At 36.9% G+C, this 27993-nt stretch overlaps 1 protein-coding gene across 3 annotated transcripts in view; it reads left to right on the plus strand.

The window, feature by feature from the left end:
* The window catches only part of CAMK2A (calcium/calmodulin dependent protein kinase II alpha), a 150752-nt gene extending 127223 nt beyond the window's left edge, over positions 1-23529 (plus strand). The window contains exons 13-20 of one of the 3 annotated variants that reach the window (XM_070937226.1): positions 3467-3507; positions 7533-7565; positions 8628-8676; positions 17820-17895; positions 19600-19694; positions 20765-20993; positions 21818-21880; positions 22723-23529. In XM_070937226.1, coding sequence (XP_070793327.1) covers positions 3467-3507; positions 7533-7565; positions 8628-8676; positions 17820-17895; positions 19600-19694; positions 20765-20993; positions 21818-21880; positions 22723-22726 — 590 coding nt within the window. In that variant the 3' untranslated portion in view covers positions 22727-23529. Of the gene's footprint in view, positions 1-3466; positions 3508-7532; positions 7566-8627; positions 8677-17819; positions 17896-19599; positions 19695-20764; positions 21339-21793; positions 21885-22722 lie in introns of those variants that run through there. The other 2 variants (XM_070937225.1, XM_070937227.1) reach the window with 2 other exon arrangements.
* Positions 23530-27993: the final 4464 nt, after the last annotated feature.

The raw sequence follows: 27993 nt of genomic DNA on the forward strand, positions 1-27993 counted from the left end.
GAGACCTGGTGCTGGTCCTGAAAACGATCCTCCTTTAAAGCAAGTAACTGGAAATGTAATTGAAAATATTTGTCTTTTATATTCTGTAATCTGCCTGGCAGGGCAAGCCCTTCCTAATTACCGGTATCAGGAGCCTTGGCTCCATACATCCTCTTCTCTTGTAATCTTAGGGTAATTTATAGCTCCCACACCAATCCTCACAGCTTACCCCCTTGCTCAAAATCTAGTTCTTCTCTAGCACTGATCCAGCAACAGTGCAAATCTAGATGACTGCTGGAGGGGAGCCATTTTTTTAAAAAAAAACTAGACAGAATGACTTTTTCTGTCATCTAGCAGTTGATAAGTTGACTGATTGATCCATAACTTTAAAGAATTAAAAAATAAGTCCAATGTATCAATGAGGCAATGGAAATGCTTGGTCATGGCTTAACCAGAGTATTGCCTGTGCCAATTTTCAAATGCAGGTTAGTGTTGGGTAGGACTGGAATGCAATCAAGGAAACCAAAATTACAGCTTTTACTACAGAAATGTGTGCTGTAGGGGCAATGGCAGAAACCTTATGCGACATGCTGTGGAGATAGCAAGACTTAAGAAAGGACCCAGGATAAGAAGGAACATAGTAAAGCAGATGTGTGGATGTAACCTAAGTCTGGTTTGCATACTGACTCATACAGATAGACACCAGGGAGATTAATTCAGGCGCTAGCATCTTTCTTCTAGCATGTCATATTAATAAATAGATATTGACTATTTTCTCTGGATTATTAAGTGACGATAAAATGCAAAAATACTTTTTTTGCACATTGATAGAAAGGCTGTGATAAACAAATCAATCAAGTTCCCATCCCTCAACAACAGGGCATTCAAACCATCACCATTATTTATTAATAGAAGTTAGATAATAGAAAATTCATTTTACACTATTCTGTGAGAAATGTTGGATAGCATGGCTACTAATCAAAGGGGGTTTGCCCCAGAATACACCATCCTGTGAGATGAAGCTCTTTAAGGAGGAGGAGGAGGAGGAGGAGGAGGAGGAGGAGGAGGAGGAGGAGGAGGAGGAGGAGGAGGAGGAGGAGGAGGAATAATAATAATAATAATAATAATAATAATAATAATAATAATAATAATAATAATAATAATAATAATATCTTTCTAGAATACATGTATTAGGATAAAAGTATTTCCTTCCAGCATAAGAATTGCATAGAAGTAATATTTTTATTATAATTTTTTTATTAATTTGTAATATGACATATAAAGAGAATACAAAAGTAAATATTAGGGAAATTAGGGAAGGAAAAAGGGAAGTGGATAGTGAGCAAGGGGGAAAAAAGGCATTGACTTCCGACTCCTTTGGTGCAGTAAAATAAGGCATTAACATCTACCCTCAACTTTTTACTTTTTCATAATGATATATACTAGAAATAAGTTTTAAAAATCATCATTCAGGAAAGTAAGGCAGTTTTATGGGATTTTCCAAAAGAATCTTGAATTTACGGGGAATCTTCTAAAAACAGCTTCCATTTGCTGAAATTTCACATGAAGAAAAATGGATCCACAAGAAATAAGTGGGATCTTTTGATCGATATTGTATTTGGAAAGTAATAAAATGATGACTTTAAAAGAGAAATAGAAAAATGTATGGAGGATTATACTTATGCTATACCCAGAGTATAGGTTTAGAGCAGGGGTCTGCAACCTTAAACACTCAAAGAGCCATTTGGACCCATTTCCCACAGAAAAGAAAACACCGGGAGCCACAAAACCCTTCCCGTGCCTAACTGTTTCTTGAGCAGCCACAAAACTGGCATATGTAGTTGAATTAAACATTCTGTTTTCTTCTGAAACTTTTCTTTTCTTGGATTTCTCCATGGTTGGCCTACCGGGGGGGTTAAAAAACTCAATAAATCGCGTGCTGGAGGGTGTCACACTTTGGCGGTTGTGACACATATTTTGAGTGATAGGGAGCCGCAGCTGAGGGGTGAAAGAGCCACATGCGGCTCCAGAGCCGCAGGTTGCTGACCCCTGGTTTAGAGCCCCTGAACAATTTACCATCCTTAAGTCTTCTGGATTTCCCAGAGTCATCTCAATTATTGTAAGAAACATATTGTAAAAAAAAATGCTGAACCAGAGACATTTGCTCTGCTCTAACAAGTCTCCCTTACATTTTTAGAACTTGATTGATTGGGACAGATACCCTTTTTGGAAGGAACAATTGTTATGAACAGACATTATGACATTAAGGCTATTTCAGGGTTCCCCCCCACAACAAACAGATTTCTGTTTAGGAAATTACAATATGTACAGTCTCATATACAGTATATGTGTCACTGTGGGAACTGTTAGATGCAAAACCATAATTGGCTGTTGCTTTTGCATATAAGCTCATGTAATAAAGTATACATAGGTGGTATTTACATGTGACAATATGTAATTTGTTAAACCCGAGCAGTTAAGAATTTCAGCAAGTGGAAAATGCATTGCAGAATTTTTTAAAATCCCAAGTTGTAGAAAAATATAATACACTTAGAAGATTGTGCAATAGACATGTATTTCATGGAATAAGAGCATTTAAAAAGTTCACGAGAAAAGCATCACAACAACTTGGGAAATAAGAGAGGATTTAGATCTTAACAATCTAAGGAAACAAGTTTTAAAAAAACAAAACCTGGAACTGTGGAAAGGTTAATTGGCTGAGAATACTGGAAATGTTACAGGTTTATCACAAAGACTAAAAAAAAAAAAAAAAAAAAACCCACCAGTATGAACTTTCTATCCAGTGTGAACCAAATATAGTAATCTAGGTCTGCAATGGCAATGGGAACAGGGTAGAAAAGAAGGGGCCTGTTTTTTATCATTGTCAAAATGTGGGCTGCAGCTGTCAGGATGTCATAATTGCAGCACGTGATCTCCACCAGCATGGGGGACTAAAATTAGCAGGAAAGCCTGAGAGTGAGAAAAGCAGGCAGGCAAGAGAACACTTATCTACAGTTGTGTTGAACCATTCCTGAACCGATCTAAGAAAAAAGTGAGACCAGCAAACTTAGAAAGTGGAGTGGTTTCGAAGAGAAGACTAAATCGTTATGGCCACATGGTGGGAAGATCCCTAGTCCTTTCAAGAAGGAATAAATGAACTTCACAGAGAATGCTCCTTCGGTTCGCCAACATTGCTGGGCTCTGCTTTGACTTCTTCAAAAATTTGGGAATACATGACTATAAGCGGCTGGGGCTTGTTTTGTTCAATTGGAAGGATCATACTAATCCAGTTTGCAAGCTTTGTGGGTTTCTGAGAGACTTCCTTCCGACTGCTGGATTATTATCAGAGAATGCTGCAGCACTGATTGTGTGGTTTTCAGTTCCCTTGTTTCCTGCTCTTAGACAGTTCTCCTCATGTTGCTGATTCTCACACTTCTAACTCTGGTATCATGCTTATGCCTCTTGACCTGGTACCTTTTCTCCACAGGAGGGAAAAGTGGTGGCAACAAGAAGAATGATGGTGTGAAGGTAAGTCCTCTTCATTTCTGGATCCTACAAGATGAAAAATACACTTGGATGTCTTTTCTAGTAGTGGGTCCCAGCGTGGCCCAAGATCTTCTGTTTCATGTGTTTCTCAATTTTTAGACACATTTTTCCCATTCTTGCCTTTTCTACAGAAAATACAACTGAAGGAGAAAAAAAGTTTATATCTTGTAAAGCTTAAATATAGTAACGGTTACCTCAATTTATCCTCAGTTTGCTTACTTAATCCACACCAAAATAAATGTTAAAAAAAAAGAAGAATTAGAGAGCAGAATTGTGAAAAGACAATAATAGAGAACTAAGCAACATTTTGACCTGCTCATCGAGGCTGAGAAATATATTTTAACAATTCTCTTTCCATTCTTTCTTACTTTTATAAATTGGAGAAAACATTGTGCCTTTCTTCTAATTTTCTACGTTTCAATTATGTGATTACTTAGAAATAATCTAGGCTCAGAACCGATTTAAGTTTTCAGAAGTTATAGTGATACCGCCTTCTTGTAGAACTGTAATTCACAACTCCCACTATGGTATTGAATATCGCAGAATATTTCTGTGGCTCTGTATAATCTCACAATATATCCTAGTGTGAATTCCTCTTGATCCCCTTAAATATTAGTTCCTGATGAATTATCTTTCTAAGCAAAGGAAGATTTTTAAGGAGGAGCCCTTACCACTTTGCAAATATCCCAGATCAATATGACAGCTGTGTTCTATACTGCCTCTGGCATTTCTACTGCCATGTAAGGGCTGTCACAGGGGAGCCTAAGAAGAGAAATAGGAAGTTAGTTTAAAATTGGGATTAAAAATACCACAATTCCCAGTGGTCCCAGCCAAGATGGCCAGTGGAGAAAGTGCATGGTGATTTGATTTAGCAAGATCTGTTAGATACAGTATTTTGCTCCTGGCTTAGGTTTTGAGCAGTGGTAAGAATCCCAGCTGTTATCTCTCTCTCTTTTTTTTTTTACCTGAATAGTTTGTTGTTATTTTTTAAGAAAATTACACTCTACTACATTAATATGATAAAGGAATTTTGGAAATCTGAGATAGATTAAAGAATTCAGAGGTTGTTGTCACCCCTGGGTCTAAGGAGAAGGTAGTAAATCCAGGAACAATGCTTCTAAGTCTTTGGCTTTTGTAAGGCCATTGACACTTTGAAAGCTGGTTCATGACTTTACTGAGAAGTGGATCAAGCATGAACAACTTTTCTCTTTTTAGCAGTAATACTACTTCCATTGCTCAGTCCCAAAGTATTTGAGTTGGAAAAGAGTGTAATGTAGCTGTGCACTGACATTATAACTGTTCTATTTTCTGGAAACCAAACTGGAATTTTCTGGAAAGGTGTCTGGCAACCCTTTCACAGTTCAGATGGTGACTTGATGGTGGTTTGAGGGTGTGGAAAGGAATGCAGTGTCAGAGAATGACCATATATATGCCTTGGAGATTCTGACTACAGGAGTTTCAGGCCAAGATATATATTTTTATGCTGAGGCAGCTGGCTGTTCCTAGTACTAACAGCCTTTCCTGGTGCTCTCACTGTTAATTCCTCTCAGAAACTAACCCAAAGAATCAATTTCTTCCTTTACAATAGTTAAACCAGCTTACTGATATATTCTTGTACTTTTCCCCCTCTTATTTCTGTGTGCAGCGGAGGAGTTTTTACTCGTTTTGTTTCAAGGCACAAATGTCAGATTCATGGCCACAAGATTTCTGTTTTTTTCTAATAAAATCCATGGTTTGATAAACTGCTCCCAAGAAGCAAATGTTTTAAACTTTAAGTAGGATTCTTTCCATGAATAGTCCATTTTAGAAAGATAGATATTCTTGTTTGGATATAACAACAGCTCATTAAAAAAAAAACACTTCTTTTTAATCAGCGGCTACACAATAACATTCACTGTCCCATTCAGAATTACATCTCCACACACTGAATTAATGCAATCACTGCACTCCACCATGTCACATCCTATGTTCTAAATGACTAAATTCACTTCCCTGTACTGTGTTCTTTTACTGTATGTTTGTCCTACTTAAATGAGGCCACTGCTTTTGTGTTGCATCGTGTTATGTCTGATTACCTTTATAATTATTGTCCAGTAAGATTTCCTACTGTATCTTTTACTAGGTTTTCAATGGAATTACCATAGATCATAGGCTAGCTAGATCCACTGTAGATAGTAAGATCTGTACTCCTTTTTCTTTTTTTTTTAATTTTCAGAGGAAAATTGTGAAGCAATCGTTTAAAAAAAAGATATGCTATACATAGATGATAGAAGAGAATGAGGATCCCAGATGCCAATAGGCAGAAATTGCTATCTCTACCCATATGATTTGAAGCATATCATAATTTAATTTGCAATACTCACATTTGAAACCAGTTTCTAAGAGCCGTGTGAAACACCTGAAGTGCTCAGTTGAACCCACTATCTGAAATGCTGAGATGCTACATCCTTTTGGAAGGGCAGTACTTTCTACCTTATCCTTGCTCACAAGAATTGCTGGGATTGCTGCCAAAGCAAAGCAGAGTACAAAACCCCAAACTGGATAGTAATGATGATAAGTAAGAGGGAACTTCAAAACATTTCTGAGTGTTCATTGAACTTCTGAAATGTAGCAGGTTGATTCCCTTCCAGTGTGCAGTGTGAAGTAATTTCATCATGAATTAAAGGCAAAATTTTAAATTATATTTCTTGGGTTATTTCTAGGATTTCTGCTCTTAATATGCAAAGTGCTAATTTATGGTGCAACATGAATCCATGTCTGCAGTTAACGAGAGGCTGATTTTCACCATTTAGCATATGGGTGATTTTTTATGCCATTCTGAGGTTATATGAAATATATGAAATATAATCTCTGCTCCTTAGATTGTAATTAGAGTGTGTATTTTTTGCAGTTAAGCATTAACCATATAGAAAAAAATCTACAGTTTTAGTCATCCTCATTTTAAAAAAAAATTCTAACATGTGTTAACACATTCCTACATAAGGTTAATGATTAGTGCACTTTGCAGAAATCTAGGAAAGAAGCAGACATGATATGAATAGCATCTATTTATTATTTTTGTTTACAAATAAAAAGCTTAGCAACCCTCTTCTTTTTAGTGGGAATGAAAGTACTTTGTCATCATTAAAGTCCAGTTTCCAGGTTTTCCTCTTGGGAGAATTTGTCTCCAGGCAAAATTGTATCCCGTACTCCACTGTCACTACGGCCTACATCAAACCTACAGTTTTGTTACCTGGTAGTCAATGCAGATGCATAATGTGGGCATCTTGAAAAGTGACTGTGTGGGATCAGATATGCTTCACGTATCCATGCAAAATACTCTGTAAATGTGTTTTTAGAAGAGTACACCCATTAATCATTTTGTGAAGCAATGAATTTCAGTTGCATCAAGTGTAGTTTTAAGTTAGTAAAGTAAGAGGCTTTCAGCACTTCAGCAATTATTTAAGAAAGATTCAGATATTGGTGTTGTAACATGCCCACCTCACTAAGTTGAGTTAGAGGGTTATTTGAATTCCTTCTAGCTTATCTTCTTATTCTAAATGAACAATTTTTGCCTATTCTACTAGCAGGATTACAATCTTTCCTCTTGGCAAGTTTTAGTCTGCTATCTAACGTGTATTCAGCTTGGAAAATTTCCACTTGGAAATATTTGCTTTGGCTTGGATAAGAAATGAACTAAATTGAGAATTAGATGTCAAGGATGCGTTAGGGTAAGATTCATAGGCAGCAAAGATGAGTAGCACTCAGGGTGCGAATTGGACCATGTTGATTGAATTGCTCCTTGTGCGGGAAATTTTAGGCTAGCATGCTGTGTACAATGGTTGTTCTGTCTTTATTGAAGACATGGAACTCTTCATTTAAGCATCAGGCTTACCCACAAGAAAACCTATCTTCTTAGAGGGATCACCACAAGTGTCCCAGGTTCCTTGGCATCCCATGTTCTGCTCACTTCTTTCTTTCTCACTCTGTGTCTCTTCTTGTCCCATCTCTTCTCCTTGTTTTTCCAGAAAAGAAAGTCCAGTTCCAGCGTTCAGTTAATGGTGAGTGTCCTTTGTCTTCCTCAATGCTGATAATGTTGGGCCTCTCAACGTCTTCCAACCATTCCTGTTCTTAGAAAGCATAGAGGGTTGGGTTGAAGGTTGAACCTCTTCGGTGCAGCATCTCCCCTACAAATCCCGTTAAACAGGAATGGATGGCACAAAAAGAAGCTGAAGCCCACCGAAGAGCACTGAGAACCTAATTTGAATTTCTAGGGAAAGGTTTTCAATGGTGCTTATCATTTAGCAGATGTGCAGACTACCCCCATCCAAGGAGACATGAAGGAAAAGACTATCTAATATGGCTCTGCTGGAACTGTGCAGTCACAAGCAATCAGACAGCTGATGAAGCTTGGTCATTTGTTGTTTGAGACCGAGATATGAAAAAAAAAAGTCTCTGGTGGGATGAATGAGTAATCCTAGTATAGCTACCAGAGCTGTCTCGTTGATAATGCTGGAGAGTAAATGGCTCCCCTTTCTCCATGTTAATTTGTGTACCACTTGGCTGTTTATGGAAGAAAGTGTGTGTCAGGCTTTGATGGTCTGTGTGGGTCTTAGAAACCCTCTTTGTTTTACTGTACATTTCTTTCTTTACTATGCACTCAGTGTGGCCTCTTTCACTCCTGCACAGTCTCCCTCTCTCCCTCATCCTAGTTCCCTCCTGTTAATTTGTACATACCGTCTTTCACTTCTACACAGCCCTCTTATTCCTCCTAACGATAGGAGATTTCGGGACCTTCATTCCTGCTATACTGATCGGTCTTCTTTATGATGGTAGACAATTGCAAGGAAGGCGATTAAGTTCTTACATGATAATGCAGTCGGACGTCCTGCTTAGTTTTGTAAGTTTTGGATAGAAGTCAGGGAAAATGTTACAGATACAAAGGAAGAGCTGCAATTATTGACCTGTACTGATACTTATCTGGTTTTTGTTTCTTTTCAGTGTTTGATGCTGTTTGGGTAAAACCTTAATGAAAGGTTAACAAACAGTTCTAAAACAAAGTTGAAATAGTTTTACTTTGCTCCAATATTTTGCTTTTGTTTTTTTTTTCTTTTCTGGTCCAGGAATCTTCAGAGAGTACAAATACCACCATTGAAGATGAAGACACTAAAGGTACAATATAAGATTTTGGCAGAAGTAGTGTGGAATTGTTTCTAATCCTTTTGAGTCAATAACTCAGAGTTCAAATCAGTTCATTACTGAAGGAAACATTTGACCCAATTCTCATTACCCAAACACACCCCAAAAGCATGTCTTAGCTATCTCAACAGTACAAAAATTTTCCAGCAGAATATTACTTCCACTATAATTTCAGTTCATGAATTAGAGGACAATTAGATTTCATTCATACTACTGCAGTTCTGCTGATCTATGCAGTCTGGTTCCTAGGATTATACAATGAGAAAATATATAGGAAAGATGAACGATGGGATAACCCTCTACAACCTTGTTGTTGCAGTGCAGCTGTTGCAGTGCAGGACTGAGACCATCAATGATCTTGATCGGGGTATTTCCCCTACTCTGCCCACCTCCTGTGATTCCTAGATGTATCTGTCCTCTTCTAAGGCACAAATATCAAACTGCATGCTAAAGCTAAATCCATTAGAATAGAATACTAAGGAGACCAAACAACCCACATGCTTTAGAAAATGTTCTTTGGTATATTTTTATTTCCCTTTTCCCTTTTTGTAATTGTCCTCAAAACATGGGCTGTCAGAGCTCTTCTCTGGTACTGTATTAAACTAATTCATTCTGTTGCACAAAGGTAACAAGAAATGGAATTTGGTTGAAAAAGAGGACAGAGGTTGGCAGGAGCACGTACATCAAGCCATTCTTATTAGTTTGGCTTTCAGTAGCAGCAAAGTGCCTTAGTAGTGGTTGCACACGGGCCTCAGAATGAAAAACAATACAACCAACTTGCCAATTGAAAGGTAGCAATTATGGAAGAAAGCTTTTGCTCTCCAAATCTTGCTCGTGAGCTCTCCGGATGCATATGGTTTGCCAGAATGCGGGATTAGATGAGCCTCTTGTCTGATCAAGTCCTTTCTCGTGTTTTCATTATGGACCCTTTTATATTCTTTCAGTTTAGATGACTCTAAATCAGGGCTATCAAACTCGCGGCCCATGGGCTGGATACATCACGCGCTGGCCACACCCATGCCCAGTTTAGCAAAGGGAGAAAAAAGTCCTGATACATCATGTGATGCTGCTGTGACAATGCAGGTTTGACACTCCTGCTCTAAATGGTCAGCAATATGCACCATAAGAATAAAATAATTCAATAATAACAGAGTAATATATAGACGCTTCTAAAATAGATAGGGCATAACATAAAATCTGCGCCCATAAATTACTCCATCCGCTTTCCAGTGGCCTTTCAACATGAGCAAGTCTTAACATGTTTTTGGAATATCAGTGAGGGAAAGGGCCATCCATGCCTTCAGAGACAAGATGTTCCATAGAAAAGGAGCCTCATAGACAATTCCTGCTTTTGAGGACTTCTTGCTGGATAACCCCAGAGATGAGAACCCTTGGCAAACACTGACTACTTGAATGAATTAGATAAGCCTACTCTTCTCTGAATAGATGATCTTCAAGATCCTAACCTTAGTATAATGGGAAGGGAATTGCATGACAGCAGCATCAGCTTGAAAGTTTCAATGTTTCCACACCTATAATAATAATACTGTAGGATCCAATCAGGGTCTGTCTCCAGGATCAGAGTTTTGTCTTACGAGCTTTCCGACTTGTGCTGGAACCCATCTTCAGGGAACTTCTCTCTGAAGATGGGCTCCAACACAAGTCTGAAAGTTTGTAAGACAAAACCTCTGGTCCTGGTGACCAACCCTGATTGGATCCTGCAGCCTTATTCTGGGACATGTATATTAACAACAACAACAACAACAACAACAACAACAACAATAATAATAATAATAATAATAATAATAATAAATGAAGAAGTTAAATTTCTCTGGGACTTTAGAATTCAAAGAGACAGGCACCTGCCACATAACACCCCGGGCTTAACAATTGTTGATAAGAAAGACAAAAAAAAAAAAAATCTGGCTGGGGGATGTGGCAGTGCCTGGAGACAGTAGAAGAGAAAGAATTGGAGAAGATAACATAATACAAAGACCTACAAAGAACAACTGTGGCAAAGGCAAGCAAGGGTAGTACCAATAGTAATAAGTGCCTTGGATGCAATCCCAAAACAACTGGAACACAATTTAGCATTGTGTTGTGTTAGTATTCACTGTAAGCATTGATAAATTCGGCATCAGTCAATTGCAGAAGGAACAGTTTCCATCCTGTGACAATATGTGTAAAGCTGTCAAACATCCAGATTTTCCTATCCTGGGTCCTTGGTAAGGATTTGATAGGTAGACAAAAATTCCATCCCCAGTCTGAACATCTGGCTGACTGTGTGATAATCAATGATAATAATAATAATTGTAAGATATACAGCTTCCCTAGTAGAGGATTCCTTTATATGATTCTGCCTTCCAGAGGACTCAAAAAGCACATTGAAGAGTTTTACACTCAGGAAGAGACATAAAAAAACTTTCTGGCTAACCCACCAAATGTGTGGATCCAGAGAAAGCATTCAGGCATTGCTTCATGTCTGTCTGGCAGCTTTTTCAGGAATAAGATCTATATAAAGGCACACAGCCTTGGCTGACAGTGATTTATTAACATATTTGTAAAACTTTGTAACTGAATCCCTACACCAGATTGTTTAAAAGAACATCTAAGTGGATTTTGAGGTATAGGGCTGGTTAAATGACTCCTTTCCCCCTTTTTCCTTTTTTCCAAATTGCCATCCCCGATGACTTCTCTTTCTGGGATAAAAAATGATATTGACTGGATTCATATTTGTTCTGGAGAATTATATGGAGGTGAAGAACATGTCTCAATTCAACTCTGCTGGTTGAAATATTTTAAAAAGATGGTTTGGAACAAACATTATCAGAATATGCACAAAGAATGAGTTTAGAGTCTTGGTAAGAAGATTGCCAAGTACTTTAAATGGGGCTATCTTAACCCGGTCTTATCTGAGCTGCAAAAGTTCAGGTGATTGTTTACTTCTTTGCTGCCATCTAGTGATTATCTAGATTTTTGCAACCCAATAGCTGTACAGCTATTGTGTAGCTATTGCTGGCCTATTTCAATTTTCCCCCCCACAAGCTGTCTAATATAATCAATGGCAAATCCTTTCTCAGGATTAATAATTCTAGGAAGAATAGTCCTGCATGTTAGCAATAGCATTTCCTCATTAAATTTATGTTTGCCTACATCTCATAAAGAGAGAGTAAAACTTTCATATAATTGTAACATCCACCCATAAAACTAACAAATCAACTAAACAATGGAAAAATTAAACCCAACACTGCAATTCAACGTATCTAAAAATCTCTTCAAGAGGACTGTTTTTGTCATCTTCTGAAGCATCATCAGAGTAGGACCATATATAACCACAATATGCCAGAAAAAGAGGGCTACTTATTTAGAATATCAATTTAAAATCTAACCCCCATCTTTTCTTGGGGGGGGGCGACGGTAGTGGGTACCCGAATGTATACTGTTCAGATAGTCATGGCCTTCCCTACCATTTTTTAAAAAGGCAGAAATGGAATGGCTAATTAGCCCCTGAATTGTATAGGCATATAGAAAACGTGGTCTAAGGAGGAAGATTTTCAGCACTCTTATGAGGGAGATACTTCTCTGTCAAAAAAACCTTGTGTGGTGTTCAGGAATTCTCACATACATAGGGAACGATATGCCATGTTTCTTCGAATGAGCCCATTTCCTGAAATGTTATGCACCAATACTACTAAAGATAATTGTACCACAGTCCCAAACTATATCCTTCATATTTCCTTACTTTTTGAGATGACCTTTCTTTCTTGGGCTTATCATGATTCATACCTCACCGTTTCCAATCAAGACAATGGCAGATGATTAGATGAAATTTCCGTCTTCTCAATTTTCATTTGTGCTTCTTCATTTCTCAACCATTTAAAGAGATCCCACTACTTACGTGGCTTGAACATGAAACTCTGTAATTACAGATAATCCTCGACTTACGACATAATTGAGCCCAAAATTTATGTTACTAAGAAAGACAGTTAAATTAACTTTGCCCCCTTTTACGACTTTTCTTGCCACAGTTGTTAAGTGAATCACTGCAGCTGTTAAGTTAGTAACATGGCTGTTAAATGAATCTGGCTTCCCCACTGATTTTGCTTGTCAGAAGGTCGCAACAAGTGAACCACATGACTCCGAAACACGTCATAAATACATGTCAGTTGCCAAGCATATGAATTCTGATCATCTGACCATGGCAATGCTGCAACAGTCATGCAAAAAACGGTCATAAGTCCCTTTCTTCAGTGCCATTTGAACCATGACAAAACAAACGGTTGTTAAGTTGAGGACGGGCTGCTTTATTTTCTTGTGGGTATTTTCCCCATATTTTGTTTAATAAAGCAATTAATGTGGAGGTTTGGGGCTCATTTGTATTTTTTTTATCCTGCTGCCCTACTACTGCCTTTGAACTGCCCAGCTCACTGTGTTATATTACAGTTTTCAGTTAATGAGAGGTAAGTGGGAAACGATCTTCTCTTGACAAGCACTGAAATTCTCCTTAATTGTGACAGAGTATGGAAACTTTATTTGTCCAATGCAGTCTGATTAGAGTGACTGGTAATTATTCTGTGTTTCTACTTTTCGATTCTTGGCCATCACCTGGGCTTAAAAATCCCTTATTGTCCCTCTCTCCCTCCTTCCCTACCTTCAATAAGCTTCTTGAAACAACTTATCTCTTTAAATATTGAGTAATATTGTAAAGAACCAAAGGTTGCCCCCCAGGATCCAGTCTGCTGGCTTGGCTGTGGCTCTTCCATACTATCTGCGTTTCCGTACTACTGCCTCAATTTTTTGTCAAAGCAATTTGAATCCCACCTAAAGTCATTTTCCTTTTGGTTGACCTTGAAATGCAGTGGATGGGGGCACATAAGATTGGAAGAGCCTTCTTGGCAGCACATTTAGTTCAGCTTTCTGTGTCACTCAGTGGGAAAATCTCTTCTGGCTACTTCACTGCAATTCATATTAAGACAAGCTATCGACAGTTGGGGAGATGACTAAGGCCCATCATTTTTGATAGCCACTGATAGCCTGATCTTCCATGAATTTGTCCGGTCTCCTTTTAAATTCATCTAAATGGGAGCTACTGGTAGCAAATTCCAGCTATGCACTATGGAAAAAATATTTCCTTTTATTGTCCTAGAATTACCGTGCATTTAATTTCAATGAATTATCTCAAGTTATAATATTATAAGGAATGGAGGAAGCTTCTCTTTATCCTCAGAAATATAAACATTGCATATTTCTCTGGTATCTCCCTATATATTGCTTCATTTCAGTTTATAAAGCTTTACTTGCTATAGTTTTTCCTTCTAAGAGAACTGCTCTGGATATGTAATTGTTTGGGTTGAATTTTTTAAATATATTTTGTAGTTTTTTAATATCCTCTTTTAGATGTACCAGCACTGTGTATTTTCTGCAAATGTTGGTTTTTATATATTTTCATAAGAGAGTTACTGTATCAGCAGTTCTAGTTTAAATTCCCTTTCTGATATTCTGAGCATGGAATTTGTCTTCTTTTTTCTCCTGCCTTTCACCTTCTTCATAAAACAGCAGTGAAAATACATACATTCACACACAAACATACATGGAAGGAGGAGAAAGACAGGAGAACAAAGACAACAAATTCCATGCTCAGAATATCAGAAAGGGAAGAGCTGTGATGATGCAGTGGTTGAAATGCAGTATTGCAGGCTAACTCTCCCCACAGCCAGCAGTTCAATCCTGACTGGCTCAAGGTTGACTCAGCTTTCCATCCTTCTGAGGTCAATAAAATGAGGACCCAGATTGTTGGGGACACTATGCTGATTCTGTAAACCACTCAGAGAGTGCTGTAAAGCACTATGGAGCGGTATATAAGTCTAAGTGCTATTGCTATGGCCAATTCCCAAGGCCACATATCTTCTTCCATGGCAGCTGAGTTTGCTCAGGAATTTTTTTGTGAAATACTTTGTCAATTGTTTAGAAAATCCAAGTATAGTGCATACCTGGCTTTATATAATATACACTGAGTTCCTTTGTCTATGTGTTTTCTGATAACATCAACAACAAAATATTTGTAAGATAAGATGTGGTTTGTGGAAGCAGTGCTGGCTTTTCAACAAGCTTCATTCTTCTAAGGGTTTACCTATTTTTCCCTGTAATAATACAGCCATTTCTAACTGATTTCTCATTTCCTCTATTGCCCTTGGCTGCTTTCTAATTCTTTGAAACAGATACTGATGTGAAATATGAATTGCATATTACTGGGCAAAGATCAGAATTGTTCTTTAAGAAACTTGGATGGATGCTATCTGCATATGGGGATTTAATTATTTTTGGTTTGTCAGGTTGACTTAGAACTTCATGTCCCCCATTACGTCTACTTTAATCAGAATAAAGCTGGAAGGGAGTCTAACCCCCTGCTCAAGCAGGAGATCCTATACCATTTCAGACAAATGGCTGTTCATTCTCTTCTCTTCTCTAAAAACCTCCAGTGATGAAGCACCCACAACTTCTGCAGGCAAGTCATTTCACCGATTAATTGTTCTAACTCAGGAAAATTCTCTTTAATTCTGAATGATTCTCTCCTTGATTCGTTTCCATCTATTGTTTCTTATCTTCCCTTCTGGTGCTTTGGAAAATAAGTTGACCCCGTCTTCTTTGTGGCAGCCATTCTAATACTGGAATACTGTTATCATGTCACCTATAGTCCTTCTTTTTTCTAGACTAGCCATACCCAATTCCTGCAACTTTTCTTCATATTACTCTCCAGGCCTTTAATTTCCTTTAATTTCCTTCAGTCTTCCTCTTGAAAAAGCCGGCTTGAATACAAATATCTATACCACATTCTTGCCTGTAAAAGCAGAAGAAAATAAATGGTTTCATGTCATCTGGAAATTTGACAATCATCCCTTCAGTCCCTTCATCTATGTCCATTTTCTTAAAAAAAAACTTGGCAACTTAAAGATGTTTGGACTTCAACTCCCAGAATTTTCCAGCCAGTATGGGGAGTTTATTTATTTAAAACTTTTACTGTATGTAGCCACCCATCTTCTAATCTAAACAGTTCTAGCTGGCTCCCAAATAAAAGTTAAAACATCATTTAAAACCATATTAAAACTATACATCTAAACATATTAAAACATTTAAAACAATAACAAAAACTGAAGTTTACTTTAACACCTTAAAGTTGCCAAGTTTGAAAAATACTGGTCTAGATCCATAATAAAAATGTTGAGCAACATAGGATCCAGAGCAGATCCAATGGCATTCTGCTTAATATTATTCTCTAAGCTGATGGGGAGCCATTGATGGGCACTTTCTGGGTGTGGTCATTCAACCAGTTATGACTGTTATATCTTTTAGCCCACCTTTTACCATTTTATTAATAAGGATAACAGATAACAGATACTTTGTCAAACATATTGCTGAGGTCAAGATGTACTATGCCCATGACATTCCCTCAGTTTATTAAGTTAATGAGTCCATTAAATAGAACATAGAGTTCTATTATGCTTGTGATTAATCCATTCTGTTTCTGGCTAATTGTTTCATTCCTATCTAAGTGCTCATAAATATGCTAATAGGTCAAGTATTCAGTCAAGCTAATAGATCTGAAATTCCTTCGGTCATACATATTCTTTACTTTTCTGAAAACAGGGACACCTTTTGTTTGCCTCCACTTTTGGAAGATTGTCATCAGTTTTCCAGGAAAGATTGCAGGAGTTTTGCAGCCATCACTTCTACATCCTTCCGTGTCCTAGTAATTCATCCTGGAGATCGGAATTTGTTTAAATTTGCCAAGTATGCTTTTATCTTCCCCTTGTTTAGAATTAGCTGCAACTCCTTCCTTCCATCAGTGATGCTACAGTAGTCATTGGGGCGTCAGTTCCTTTCTGAGAAAAAGCAGACATAAACTATTGAGACATTTTTGCTTTTCTTCATCTCCTATATCTTTCCTTTATGGATGCTATGTCCCTGGAGCTATGATGCTTCATTAGCTGGGGCTAACCAGCTTTGGAGAGCTCTATCAGCCAGCTGATGCTCACCTTTTCTCCATGCTACTCCAGGGAGGGTTCAAAGAAGATAATTCAATGAGTGTTCCACTTTCTGAATGACTCTTGTAACCTCTAAATGGAAAAATAAATTACTAGCCTTCCCATCCATATTTTTTCAGTGTTTGCTGACTTCTGGGGAAAAAAATCTGATAAGAAGTTCTTCAAGGGAAGGTCAATTGTTAAAAAGAAACAGCATTAAAATAGTCCAAACACTTCCCAGCTGCCTTGCTGCTATTGTTATATTTAAACATCTGTGAAGGTGAAATGCAAGTACATTAACAATTTCGCTATTGGTTGCTTTTTCCAATAGCTGTGATCATAATTGCATGTTGCAGCTGTAATTGGATGGGGGGGAGGGGAAAGAAGAGGGATGAGTTCTAAACAATGCATATAGGAACAGACAAATTTCAAAAATATGATGCTAAATTATTCTTGGGAGATAACGGATTTTTGCCTTGAGCTCAGAGCCAAAAAGTGAGATGAGGCAAAAGTTTATGCAACGGGGAGGTGGACTACCCACCCCCACCCCCACAACTTGTACAACTGCAAAGAAAAGCACCAGCTTTGCAGTAGTTAAATAAACAAACAAACCAGGGCAGAGCCAAAACCAAAGCTGAATTCCGGGTGAAGCGAGGTTAATGAGGTATGACGCCAATCTCCACATGGCACAAAACAGTAGTGCAGAAGTGCTGTGTTCCTCACCCTCAGAAGATGTTAAAGTGAAAGACAGCACACTCATTAATTTTTGGTTTTGTGTAATTGCTGCTGCAGTTGTGTTTACTTCGCATAATTCATTCCGGTTCAGATAGTTTTCGATATGCAAAAAACCACCCCTAAGAGATACTGAAAATCTTATTTATCATCAGTGTGGCTGCTGAGGTGTCCCAAAGACTTGAATATATATTCAAAGCAGTAAGAAATAGAAACTGGATCCTCCAAATAATGAAATTTGATTTCTATGCCCAATCACATTCTATGCGTTTCCTATGCTCAGCATAACTAAGAAGGGCTACTTATCATTGTCAGTTTCCATCCAATTTCACTGTTTCTCTTCTCTTTTTTTAAATCCAACAGTACGAAAACAGGAAATCATTAAGGTGACAGAGCAGCTGATTGAAGCAATAAGTAACGGGGACTTTGAGTCCTACACGTGAGTGTACCTGCTGTGTGTTTTGGTTTGTATAGAGGGAAAAAGCAGTCCTCTCAGCTTGCCCAGTGTGTAGGAGTGTAGTTAGTGATTCTAAATGCCTTATCTATGGAAAACAGCATAGTGATGTTGGCTGGTTTTGAAATGTCAGCTTGCTATGAAGGCAAGCAAATTAGGCAAGCTTTCTTTGATTGGTATTTAAAACACAGCTAGAAATGGTCCTCAGGAACTTTCTATTTCTCTGTCCATTGTAAATTATCTTGTTGTTATCTTCCATCATAATTACAAAGAAATGGATTATTTTGGACCAGTGATAAATCTCAGCTGTTACTGCTGACTAAATTATGATGCCTGACTGAGAGAATGAACTTCATTAATGCATTAATGAAGAATAGGGGATAAAGATCTTATTTTTCTTTTATCCCTGACAATGAAGTTTTTAAAAAGCAAGTATTCAAAAACCACTACTAGTTCTGTAAATAATTAAGTAGCAAGGTGATTCAAACATATCATTGTTAGAGCCTAGCAGATAACTTGAAAGACATATGGAATTAATGGGAAACGTTTTTATGAGATGATTCAAATAAGGTAAATTGCTCGTTCTTGCAATATTGTGGTGGAGTCAGACAATACTGACCTTCCTTTGTAAACCCATGTTTTTTTCATTATTAAAAGGAAAGACAGAAAAGCTAATTAATGGTAGCAAAACATCCATGAATTACAAGGGTTTATCCTTGGTAGGTAATGAGATAAGAGATTAGTTTACATACATTTAAAAAAAAAAACCAGAACGTTTTATTTGGAAACAATTGTTTATTTTCTCCCTTTACTAAAATCATTACTTTATGGTTTATTTTCTTTTTAAAATGGATTTCTCAAACATAGAAATCTATAAAGTCTGCCATACCTTCTTTTTAAGAATAATCGGTACAGTATTAGATGGTTTAAATCATAAACTGATAACAAAACAGTAGCAAAGAATTCCAATCTAGCAAATTTAAAAAAACGCAATAACATGTGGAGCAAGTACATCTATCACTTGGGAATTGAAACCTTCTCTTTAAATTGTATGAGAAGTCAACCAGCAGCAGGATAGTTTTCCTCACACAGTTGACATGGACTTTTAGCAGATCACTGTTGCTCCTGAGAATACTGTGAGACTTTTAATTCATCCTTCTAAAAAATACCCCTAAGCATATTATGTAAACCTATGTCTCAATATTCCAGCATAGAACTTATAAAGATATATATTAAGGTAGATTGGTACAAAGTACTTCTAACAAGGATTGCCACTTCTCTCAAAATGAGCCTGTGATTCTTCAGTGCGACATACGAGGAAGGGACTTTGATCCCAAGTCAAACCAAATTCATATAGCAACCCCCATCTCCTCTCTTTGAATTCAGTTTCAGTGTGCTTACCATGTTCACAATTGATCTTGTCTTGTCAATTGGATTGAGATGGGTGGCTCTATGAGTTAATTGAATAAACAAATAAATATCCTTGGAAGCAGTGAAGGACAGTTTTTTTGGAGATATTAGCCCACCTCCATTCACAGCTCTTTCTCACCCTTTTTCACTGATGGATGGGTGGGTATAGTTTTATACTCTCATTTTATATTCATCAGCATTATGAAAAGCTTCTAAGTACATTTGAGTAGCGAGATAATTATTTTTCTTGATCCTCTACCTTTTTATGGACATCTCTAGTAAAATGTGTGACCCCGGAATGACGGCATTTGAACCAGAAGCTCTGGGGAACCTGGTGGAAGGGCTGGATTTCCATCGATTCTACTTTGAAAACTGTAAGCATCCTTTGTGCTTTGAAAAGTTGCTGGACTTGAATTTAATTCTGTATATGTCTGTGTGTGTGTTTAATGCCTAAGCAATCAAGGATGGAAAGGGGAAGGCATAGTTATGTATTTCTATATGGAAGAGTGCTTTGCTTGTAAGAGAGAATAGTCATTATATGTGAATTGAAGAATTAATTATACAGGCCATCTTTATTTATTTATTTATTTATTTATTTATTTATTTATTTATTTATTTATTTGCGCTATTTATATACCATCAACTATAGGCAATTAATTTTAATTTATACTCTCTTCCTCCCCTTCAGACTTTGTCCTTTGGAAAATGGCTTCTAATTACACATGCACAGATAGATAGATATAGATGAAACAGAGATAGAGATAGATAGAGATAGATAGAGATGGGAAAATTTCAAGGAATAGTTTGAGCTGGAATTAGTAACTCTAGGTTGTTAAAGCAGAGAAGTTGCATTTATATTCTGTCTACTCTTTCTTTCATGATGTCAAAAATTTGACTTCATTGAGTTGATGCTGAATATATATTTACTATTACGTTTCTACAGTTCTCTGGTTGTTTGTAAAAAAAATCTGAGAGGTTGCTGTGACGGAAGGCTGTCAATTAAAAGGCTAAACAGAAGTATTTAAATTCCTATTCATATGGATTTAAATCCCCATTCATACAGATTATTCTTAGTGATTCTCAAAGTTTTACACAAAATCATAGGTGTTTTAATGTGGAGTGCATGTTTTTACATTCTGAGTCTAGGGTAAAAGATTTGCATAATTGTTAAATTAAGCTTCTTAGACTTAGGTTTGAATTGGAGCAGCAAAAAGCTTTTGTAGTCAATGAATAATAGAAATACACCTTTGAAAAAAATATTGCATTCTGTTTGAAATGTGGCTGGAACATACACTGAAATCCTAGCAAAATGTATTGCACGCCCTTTTTTTTCAAATTGATTGAGTTATTTTCCCATGAATGAGGTAATAATCTCCCAGGTACCCTGAGAAGATCTTGGAAGCTGCCTTCATATCATTGACTTCCCCCCCTCCCCCATCTGCAGTGTGGTCCAGGAACAGCAAGCCGGTTCACACAACCATCCTGAATCCACATATCCACTTAATGGGAGATGAGTCTGCCTGCATCGCTTACATTCGTATCACACAGTATGTGGATACAAGTGGGATCCCACGCACTGCCCAATCGGAGGAGACACGAATCTGGCACCGCCGGGATGGCAAATGGCAAATTGTTCACTTCCACAGATCTGGAGCACCTTCGGTTTTACCACAGTAAGTCAGTCCCAAGCTATGCTGATTCCTATTATTGCTTCTCTTGACACACAGGTAGCAGTATACAGGTGTGTCAATGTAAAATATGGATTCAAAAATTCATTCTAAAGAAGATAGTGAAAAAAAAAATCAGTTAAAGCCATTGTTAATGCATCCAACATATGAACATGCAGTATTGTTTCATCATCTGTGAAATTTAGAGCTCTTTAGAGAAGTGCAACAATGAAGCTGAACAAACATTAATGTATTATTGGGCTTTTACAAGAATGAAGTATATTTTAATGTACTTTAAATGGATCCAAGATAGCATAAACTTAACCCTTCCTTTGTTCATATCCTTCTCAGAGGCATGGGTAATTTTTTTCTAGCTTACATTAATGTGTTTGAATAAAATTGCATTTATTAAATAAATAAGTGGTCCTTTTCTTTTTAAAGAAACTGCCATTCTTTCTATTCCGTTATTGTATCCATACTATTACATCATAGTATTATGTAATGGGTTTGTATACTATTTTGTGCTGTGGGGGTTTGACAGCCTATGATGAAAGAGTGATGACCCAGCAGTAAGAATTTGAAACATGGGATTAGTTTTTTCTTTTTCTTTTTTAAATAAGAAATTTAGTAAACTATGTAAAATTCTTCATGAAGGGGTGGAAAAATTGTAGACTGGGGTTGAACAACACTAGATGATTCACCCATTAAAAGCATCGAGTGCTTAGCTCTGAAAAGTGTGGATTTTGCATTCTTCTGCATTCAGCCATGTTTCTGGAATTGATTTTTTTTTTCTGTTGGGTTCTTATATGTAACAACTACATGGATGTTAGGTACAATATGACCCTTTCCATGCAAAGTAGAGCTGCGCCTATTCATTTGGCTGCTATAGACGGGTAAGAATTTCATTAAATTAATTTATCAAACATATAAACATGCACAACTGTCAAGATGATTCCATATTTGTCTACAGAGGACATTCATACAACGTTAAATAAGTGACAAAAGTAATTACTTCTATGAGGCAAGAATGGCTAGCTGTGAAGAACCAGTTTGAGAAGATAGTGTTTGGGTGGAGGAAAATTTGCCCACCCCTACCCACCAGCCCTAAAAAGCTGCAGTGAAGCCCATTTTTAGAACTGGGTCGATGCTTACATGTGTATGCTCTGTCTTGCATATTCTTTTATATCAGAATTTGAGGGTTGGATATGCTGTCTTCCATCTTCTCTCTTCTCTTTTTTAAGCAGTTCTTGGGGCTTTGTGGGCCAACCCTAACAGAACTTAATAGCACAGGTGTGGGGAACAATGGCCCCTTTAGGACTTGTTGACTTCAATTCCCAGAACTCCCCTGCTGCCTCAGGAACTCTGGGAGTTCAAGTCCACAAGTCATAAAAGGGGCATCATTCCCCACATCTGTAATAGCAGCTGGTCATTAGGCAATTCTTAGCAGGCTGTTCTTCTCCAGTCCCAGGGGATCATTGTTAAGATGAAGCCCTTCCAACATAGCAGCCAACTTCCTATACAGTACATACAGTACTTGCTGTTAAAGGCCATCTTTATTTTCCCGGATTGTGAAAGCTAGACACCAGTAGCAAACAAGGTTCCATATTTGTCAACAGAGAACATTCATAGAGGTTTAGACAAGAGACAAAAATAATTATGTGGAGGCAAGAAAGGCTAGCAGTGAAGAACCAGTTTTGGTTGGAGTAAAACAACTATTTCTTTTTGTGTCTTTCAGCTGAAGCACCTGCCTTGCAGGCTAAGTTTCTCACTGCCTCACTACAAAAGGAAGATACTTGTTATCCTTTATCTAGGGAACTTGGCAGCTGGCTCTCCTATTTGTTTCTTGCTGGGAATTCCTTTTACCCTCGGAACTCCTTACCAAAATAAACTGAGCATTTAGTAGACTTCTCTCCTCCTGTTTCACCTGGTTCATGTTTGCTATTCTGTGCCATCCTAGTAGAAGACGGCATGTGTCATGGCCCTGTTGCAGGAAACGGCTTTCTGTAGACAACAAGAAACCAACATGGAAGAGGCTGAGATAAAGCCTTCATCAATTAGAAAACCAGCACTTTCTGGCCTCAGCCCCCCTGCCTCCCCATCTTCTGGACGTTGCAAGCTACAAGTAGCTGCTCCTCCTAATGGGAGGCCATTCTGATTGGAACATCCAGACACCACGTGAAGAAGCCTCTCTGAGTCAATGCCAGCATTTTCAGTTGTACCTGGAACCAGCTGTCAACTAAATCAGATGTCACATGCTCCTAAAACCAGGAGGCAGGCAACTAATTTATTAGATGGCCATATGCATCTAGTAAATAAACAAAATTATTTGGTTTAAACTATTAATTACATAAATTCCAAACAACTTTCTATTACTCGAGAAAATCTCTATGTTCACAATTTTTTCTTGGAGTGAATTAAGTTTTATTTTGAATGGCTTGTAAAATATATCATTATCTTCCCATCAGAATATGTTTTATGATTAGGCCAACAGATATTCCTAACAATTCTAGCAAGAAAAATGCCCCCTTTTCTTTTCTTTTTTTTTTTTCAGAGGCTGAGCTGACAGGAAATGGCCAGTAGTTTGTCATAATGACTATGACTCTTAAGTCAGTGTTGGAAATTTTCAGATTTGTGGACTTCAACTCCCCATCCTGGCTGAGGAATTCTGGGAGTTAAAGTCCACACATCTTAAAGCTGCCTAATTTAAAAAAAAAAACATTGTTCTAAGTAACCATAAAAGAAATAATAGCTTGAAAATATTGACATGACAGCAATTATTTCCATGTTAGTTTTCACTATGATGAGATATTTTCAAAATAATTACGACTATTCAATTTATAACAAGAGCTTCATTTATTTATGATCAGTTGGGAAACAGCTGCCTAAAAAAAGGGCTGTTTTGACTTAATAGGCTACTGAGTTTGACTTTGTCTTTGTCTCAGCAGGCCTTTTGTTTCCTTACCTTTAACATTGTGAATTTTATTTTCTCTCTGCCTCTCCAAGACTTGGATTCTTAATTAGTTAATAGCAGTAGCCGGAATCCCAGATCTGGGCTATCTCTCTTTACTACTATCTAGCAGTCAGCTGAATTTTGGTAGCACTAAGCCGTTAACAATCAAACAAATCAGCAAATTACTCCCAAAGACTACTTTCATCCACCTTTCCTACATATAAATTTCAGGAAACATGGCAGCATGGAAGATACCTATGGTGTGGAACCAAACTGCCCCTTAATTTGAAATAAAAAGAGAGGCCAACCCTTTCCAGCAAAGATAGAAAATGCAAACTTTACAAATGACACTGAGGCATTTCGATGATGCTTTTAACAAACAAAATGAAACCTTTCGCTATTTCTTGTACTTTGCATGCCTTTTTACAGGAAAAATGAAACCCGTGTTATTTCGTAAACTTTTGAGTATTGCTGAAATGGATCTTTATGTAATACCTAGAAATATCAACTGTTTGGGTTTGTGGTTGATTTTTTTTTTTTAAATAAAGTTGGGGTGGGGTGGGTGACTTAATATGTTATTGTTTACATTTGGAGTTGACTTGTGATAAATTGTTATGAAAAGTGTAAAAAAGTACAAGAAACTAAAAACGGGGAAGAAGGATGTGTGACATGGCCCTATGGAAAGGCAGAAAGAAGTTTACACAAATACAAGAACCCCGTCAGGTTCACTTGTTATATGCTGCGGAAGTCTGACAATCCATACTACACATCTGAATGGCATCATGAAGACAGAATCAACTTTGGAACAGTGGCAATACCTGTTAATATATCATGACATAAAAGCCAGCTAGAAGAAACAGAGAAATTGATTCTTCTTAAGCCTGTATCTTTTTTTTTTTTTTTTAATGATAGAGAAAACATGTTGAAAATGACCTGGAAAGCATCACCTACTTGCCTTCCAAGGATAAAAATAAGAAACCTGAGGATTTTAAAAACTTTTTGGCAGTCTCTATGTTTCTTGTTCCCTTTTATTTTTTTCCAGCTTTAAGAGTCTTTACTCTTTGGTGTGAGATTAACTACCATACACTTCTACTACCAGGGGAAGGAACTTATAAATGGCACTTCCTTCATTTGCATGACATCTAACTTTATAAACCGCTATATGTATTTCAAAGCAAACAAACAATGCTTGTTTAGGAACAATTACAACAGAAAATGGATAAGCTTGCTGTATACATTTTGAATGATGTAGTTTTACCTTTTCCGTAAAATGCTTAGCTTTCCATCTTCTAAGACAGTGTGAATACATGATGCTATAAAGCTATGTTTGCAAAATGCAAGAATAATTTCCCACTGGAGCAGGGGGGAAGTGATGACAATTACAGGGCGCCTACTTGATAGGATTTGATTGCCTTAAATAGAAGTTTACTTTTTTACATGGAACAAAGTAGAAATATACCATTTACACAAAACTGATAACATAATTGGATGATTCAATGCTCCATTGGAGCTGTGAAGAATTATATTGAGATTATTTGAGTTGGGAGGGCTTTTAGAGTTCAAGAGGTATTGTATGATTGTATGGATCTGAATACATGTTCATATTTAAACTACTTGGGTTTTAGAACATTTGGGGGGCTTCCTTACCCAATTGTATCCTGATATTTCACATTAACATGGCCCTCACTATCATGGACACCTATTTTTGAAGGGTCATTCTCTCACATAACATAATTTTATACTGAGCATCACTAAGCCTTCTACTCAGCCCTGGATTCCAAGGAAGAAATGGATCTTCTTTTGAGCTTGAATCTCCTTTTAACTTGTTCATCCTTAAATAACTGGCTAGAGAGCTACTCTTGTGCTCTTTCCTCATGAAAATCTCAGTTTAGGTAATAAATCTTAAAACAGTTTCAGTGTTGCTAAACCTTGACAGCCTACCTTGTCTGAGTTTTCACTTGTAGAAATAGTCTCCTACCCATGTTTTCTATCAAGAGTCGTCATTGAGTATCTTTCTTGTGGCAACTTAAACACTGCATTTTGTAATATTTTATAGCTTCCATCATCATTAAAAAAAAACAATGCTTTGATAAGCTAAGAGAAGCTGGAGTTTAGAGGAAGCTGAGTTGAGTTTTTAGTCTTCCAGTAAAAAAAAAAACCTGACAGACTGAAATGTATTTCAACTCCTTTGAGTTTTGCCTGCTGCATCTGACATAAGCACCTGCACTTTAAACCTCCGGATTGCATTGGCATTGCTAAAACTTTTTTTTCTTAACTAAGGAAGCATTTATAGCCACATTACTATCCATTGCTATACTTGTTTCTCTTCTACATTTTCTGTCGTTGCTTACTTTTTCAGATTTCTAGTATTTTTAATGGCTCATTTCTAATGATTCCAAGCATCTGCAAAGAAATTGTCAATAAAATACAGAGCATTCTTATTATTTATTTTGTACTGCTAGGGCTCATAGTCAAAATTAATATTACCTTTGAAGACTGACCTGTTTTCATAGACTAAACAATCCCGTACCTTTCTTGATTGTAACATAAACCATGTGGGGAAGAAGTCGCTTACATACTTGTACATCATTTTATCCTGTAAAAAGAACCATTTCTATTTTTATTTAAATTATTTTGGCAGGGAGAGGGAAATGATTTTGGTATCTAATGGATTGCTAACTTTTTCCAATACAATATCTTTGTTAATGTTTGGACAGCAACTCATAACATTTCCCTGTTCTTCCTTTGTTGTCATCTTTTTTTATTCCTTATAACAAAATTTACAGCTTGTCTATATTTCTTTCCACCCATTCCCCAAGAAATGTCATTGATTCCCCCCCACACACCTTTCTTTAAAGCGGGTGGTGGTGGTTGATTTTTATAATCTAACAAAAATTGTCCCATACAGAAATATCAGACCCAGATATGACTTTCTGGATAGTACATCAAAGTAATGGAAGCATATTCAATTAAAAGTAAACATAGCAAACATTTTGAACAAAAAAGCAATTCATGCACTTATAGTTAAGAAACAACATGCAACAAAAACATCATGAATGAAAGGATAATGACACTCAAACTAATTCAAAATCAAATCTCATCCATAAACTGCAATGCAGGAGGTCTTGTCTGGACATTACTCTTTATAAACTAGGAAACCAGGGCTGATGTGTGCTTTGTCTATTAATATTTTTATATAGTGGTATGGAGATATCTCTTTCTCTGAAGATTTTCTAAATAAATCAATGTATCTATTTTAGCTCTAGTAAATTGGACAAGATGAGGCTACTCCAGGTGAAATAGTTTGTGAATTCAGAAACTAATTTTAAAAGAATAATGGAAGAATATTTTCTGCTGCACTATACATTTACCAATTCGTTATTTTGCAAATCAACTTATTCCCGGCTCTAGAAAATAAGCACGTTTTTGAATTTCATAGCAGATCTTATGACATTGTTCAGTGTCAATTAGGCTGGTGAGATTATTTTTCCCCCTCTAAACAAATGGAGATTCCGAATGAAGATTCCATCACTTGGCTTCCCGCATGGCTGGGAATAAAGGCTATTTTTCCCCCTCCCAGTTATCTTCCATATTTTCTGTTTTTTTGGGATTGGTTTACATCCTTCTCTTCAGTTCTTGCATGGCTGCAAACAAGCCACCTTTTGACTTTTTTCTGCCCTAAAATAAAATCTGTGGGAATTTCAGGATTTTCATTTTCTAAGTGTTGCACAATTTTATGACTTTTTAACTTTAGGGGGAAGTAACAGGAAAAAAGTTAAATGGAACTATGTGTATATATAAATATATATTATATAAATAACAAACACACAATATATATGTATATATATATATGAAATACCTTTGGAAATATTTATTTCACACGAATGCAAAAAGCAAAAGCAAACCGAAAAGAAAAAAAAAAGCAGCTTTGTAATGTAAGCAAATAAAAACTTCAGAGAGTTTCTCCCTCTCTTTTGCAACTTGATGTGACTGGAATACTCAAAACAAACAAAAAAATCTTCAGTATCTTTTGTACGTGAATCAGAATTGTAAAGC

The sequence above is a fragment of the Pituophis catenifer genome, unplaced genomic scaffold (assembly GCF_029215685.1).
Source record: "Pituophis catenifer annectens isolate HBS135680 unplaced genomic scaffold, rPitCat1.0.hap2 SCAF_2, whole genome shotgun sequence".
NCBI lineage: Eukaryota > Metazoa > Chordata > Lepidosauria > Squamata > Colubridae > Pituophis > Pituophis catenifer.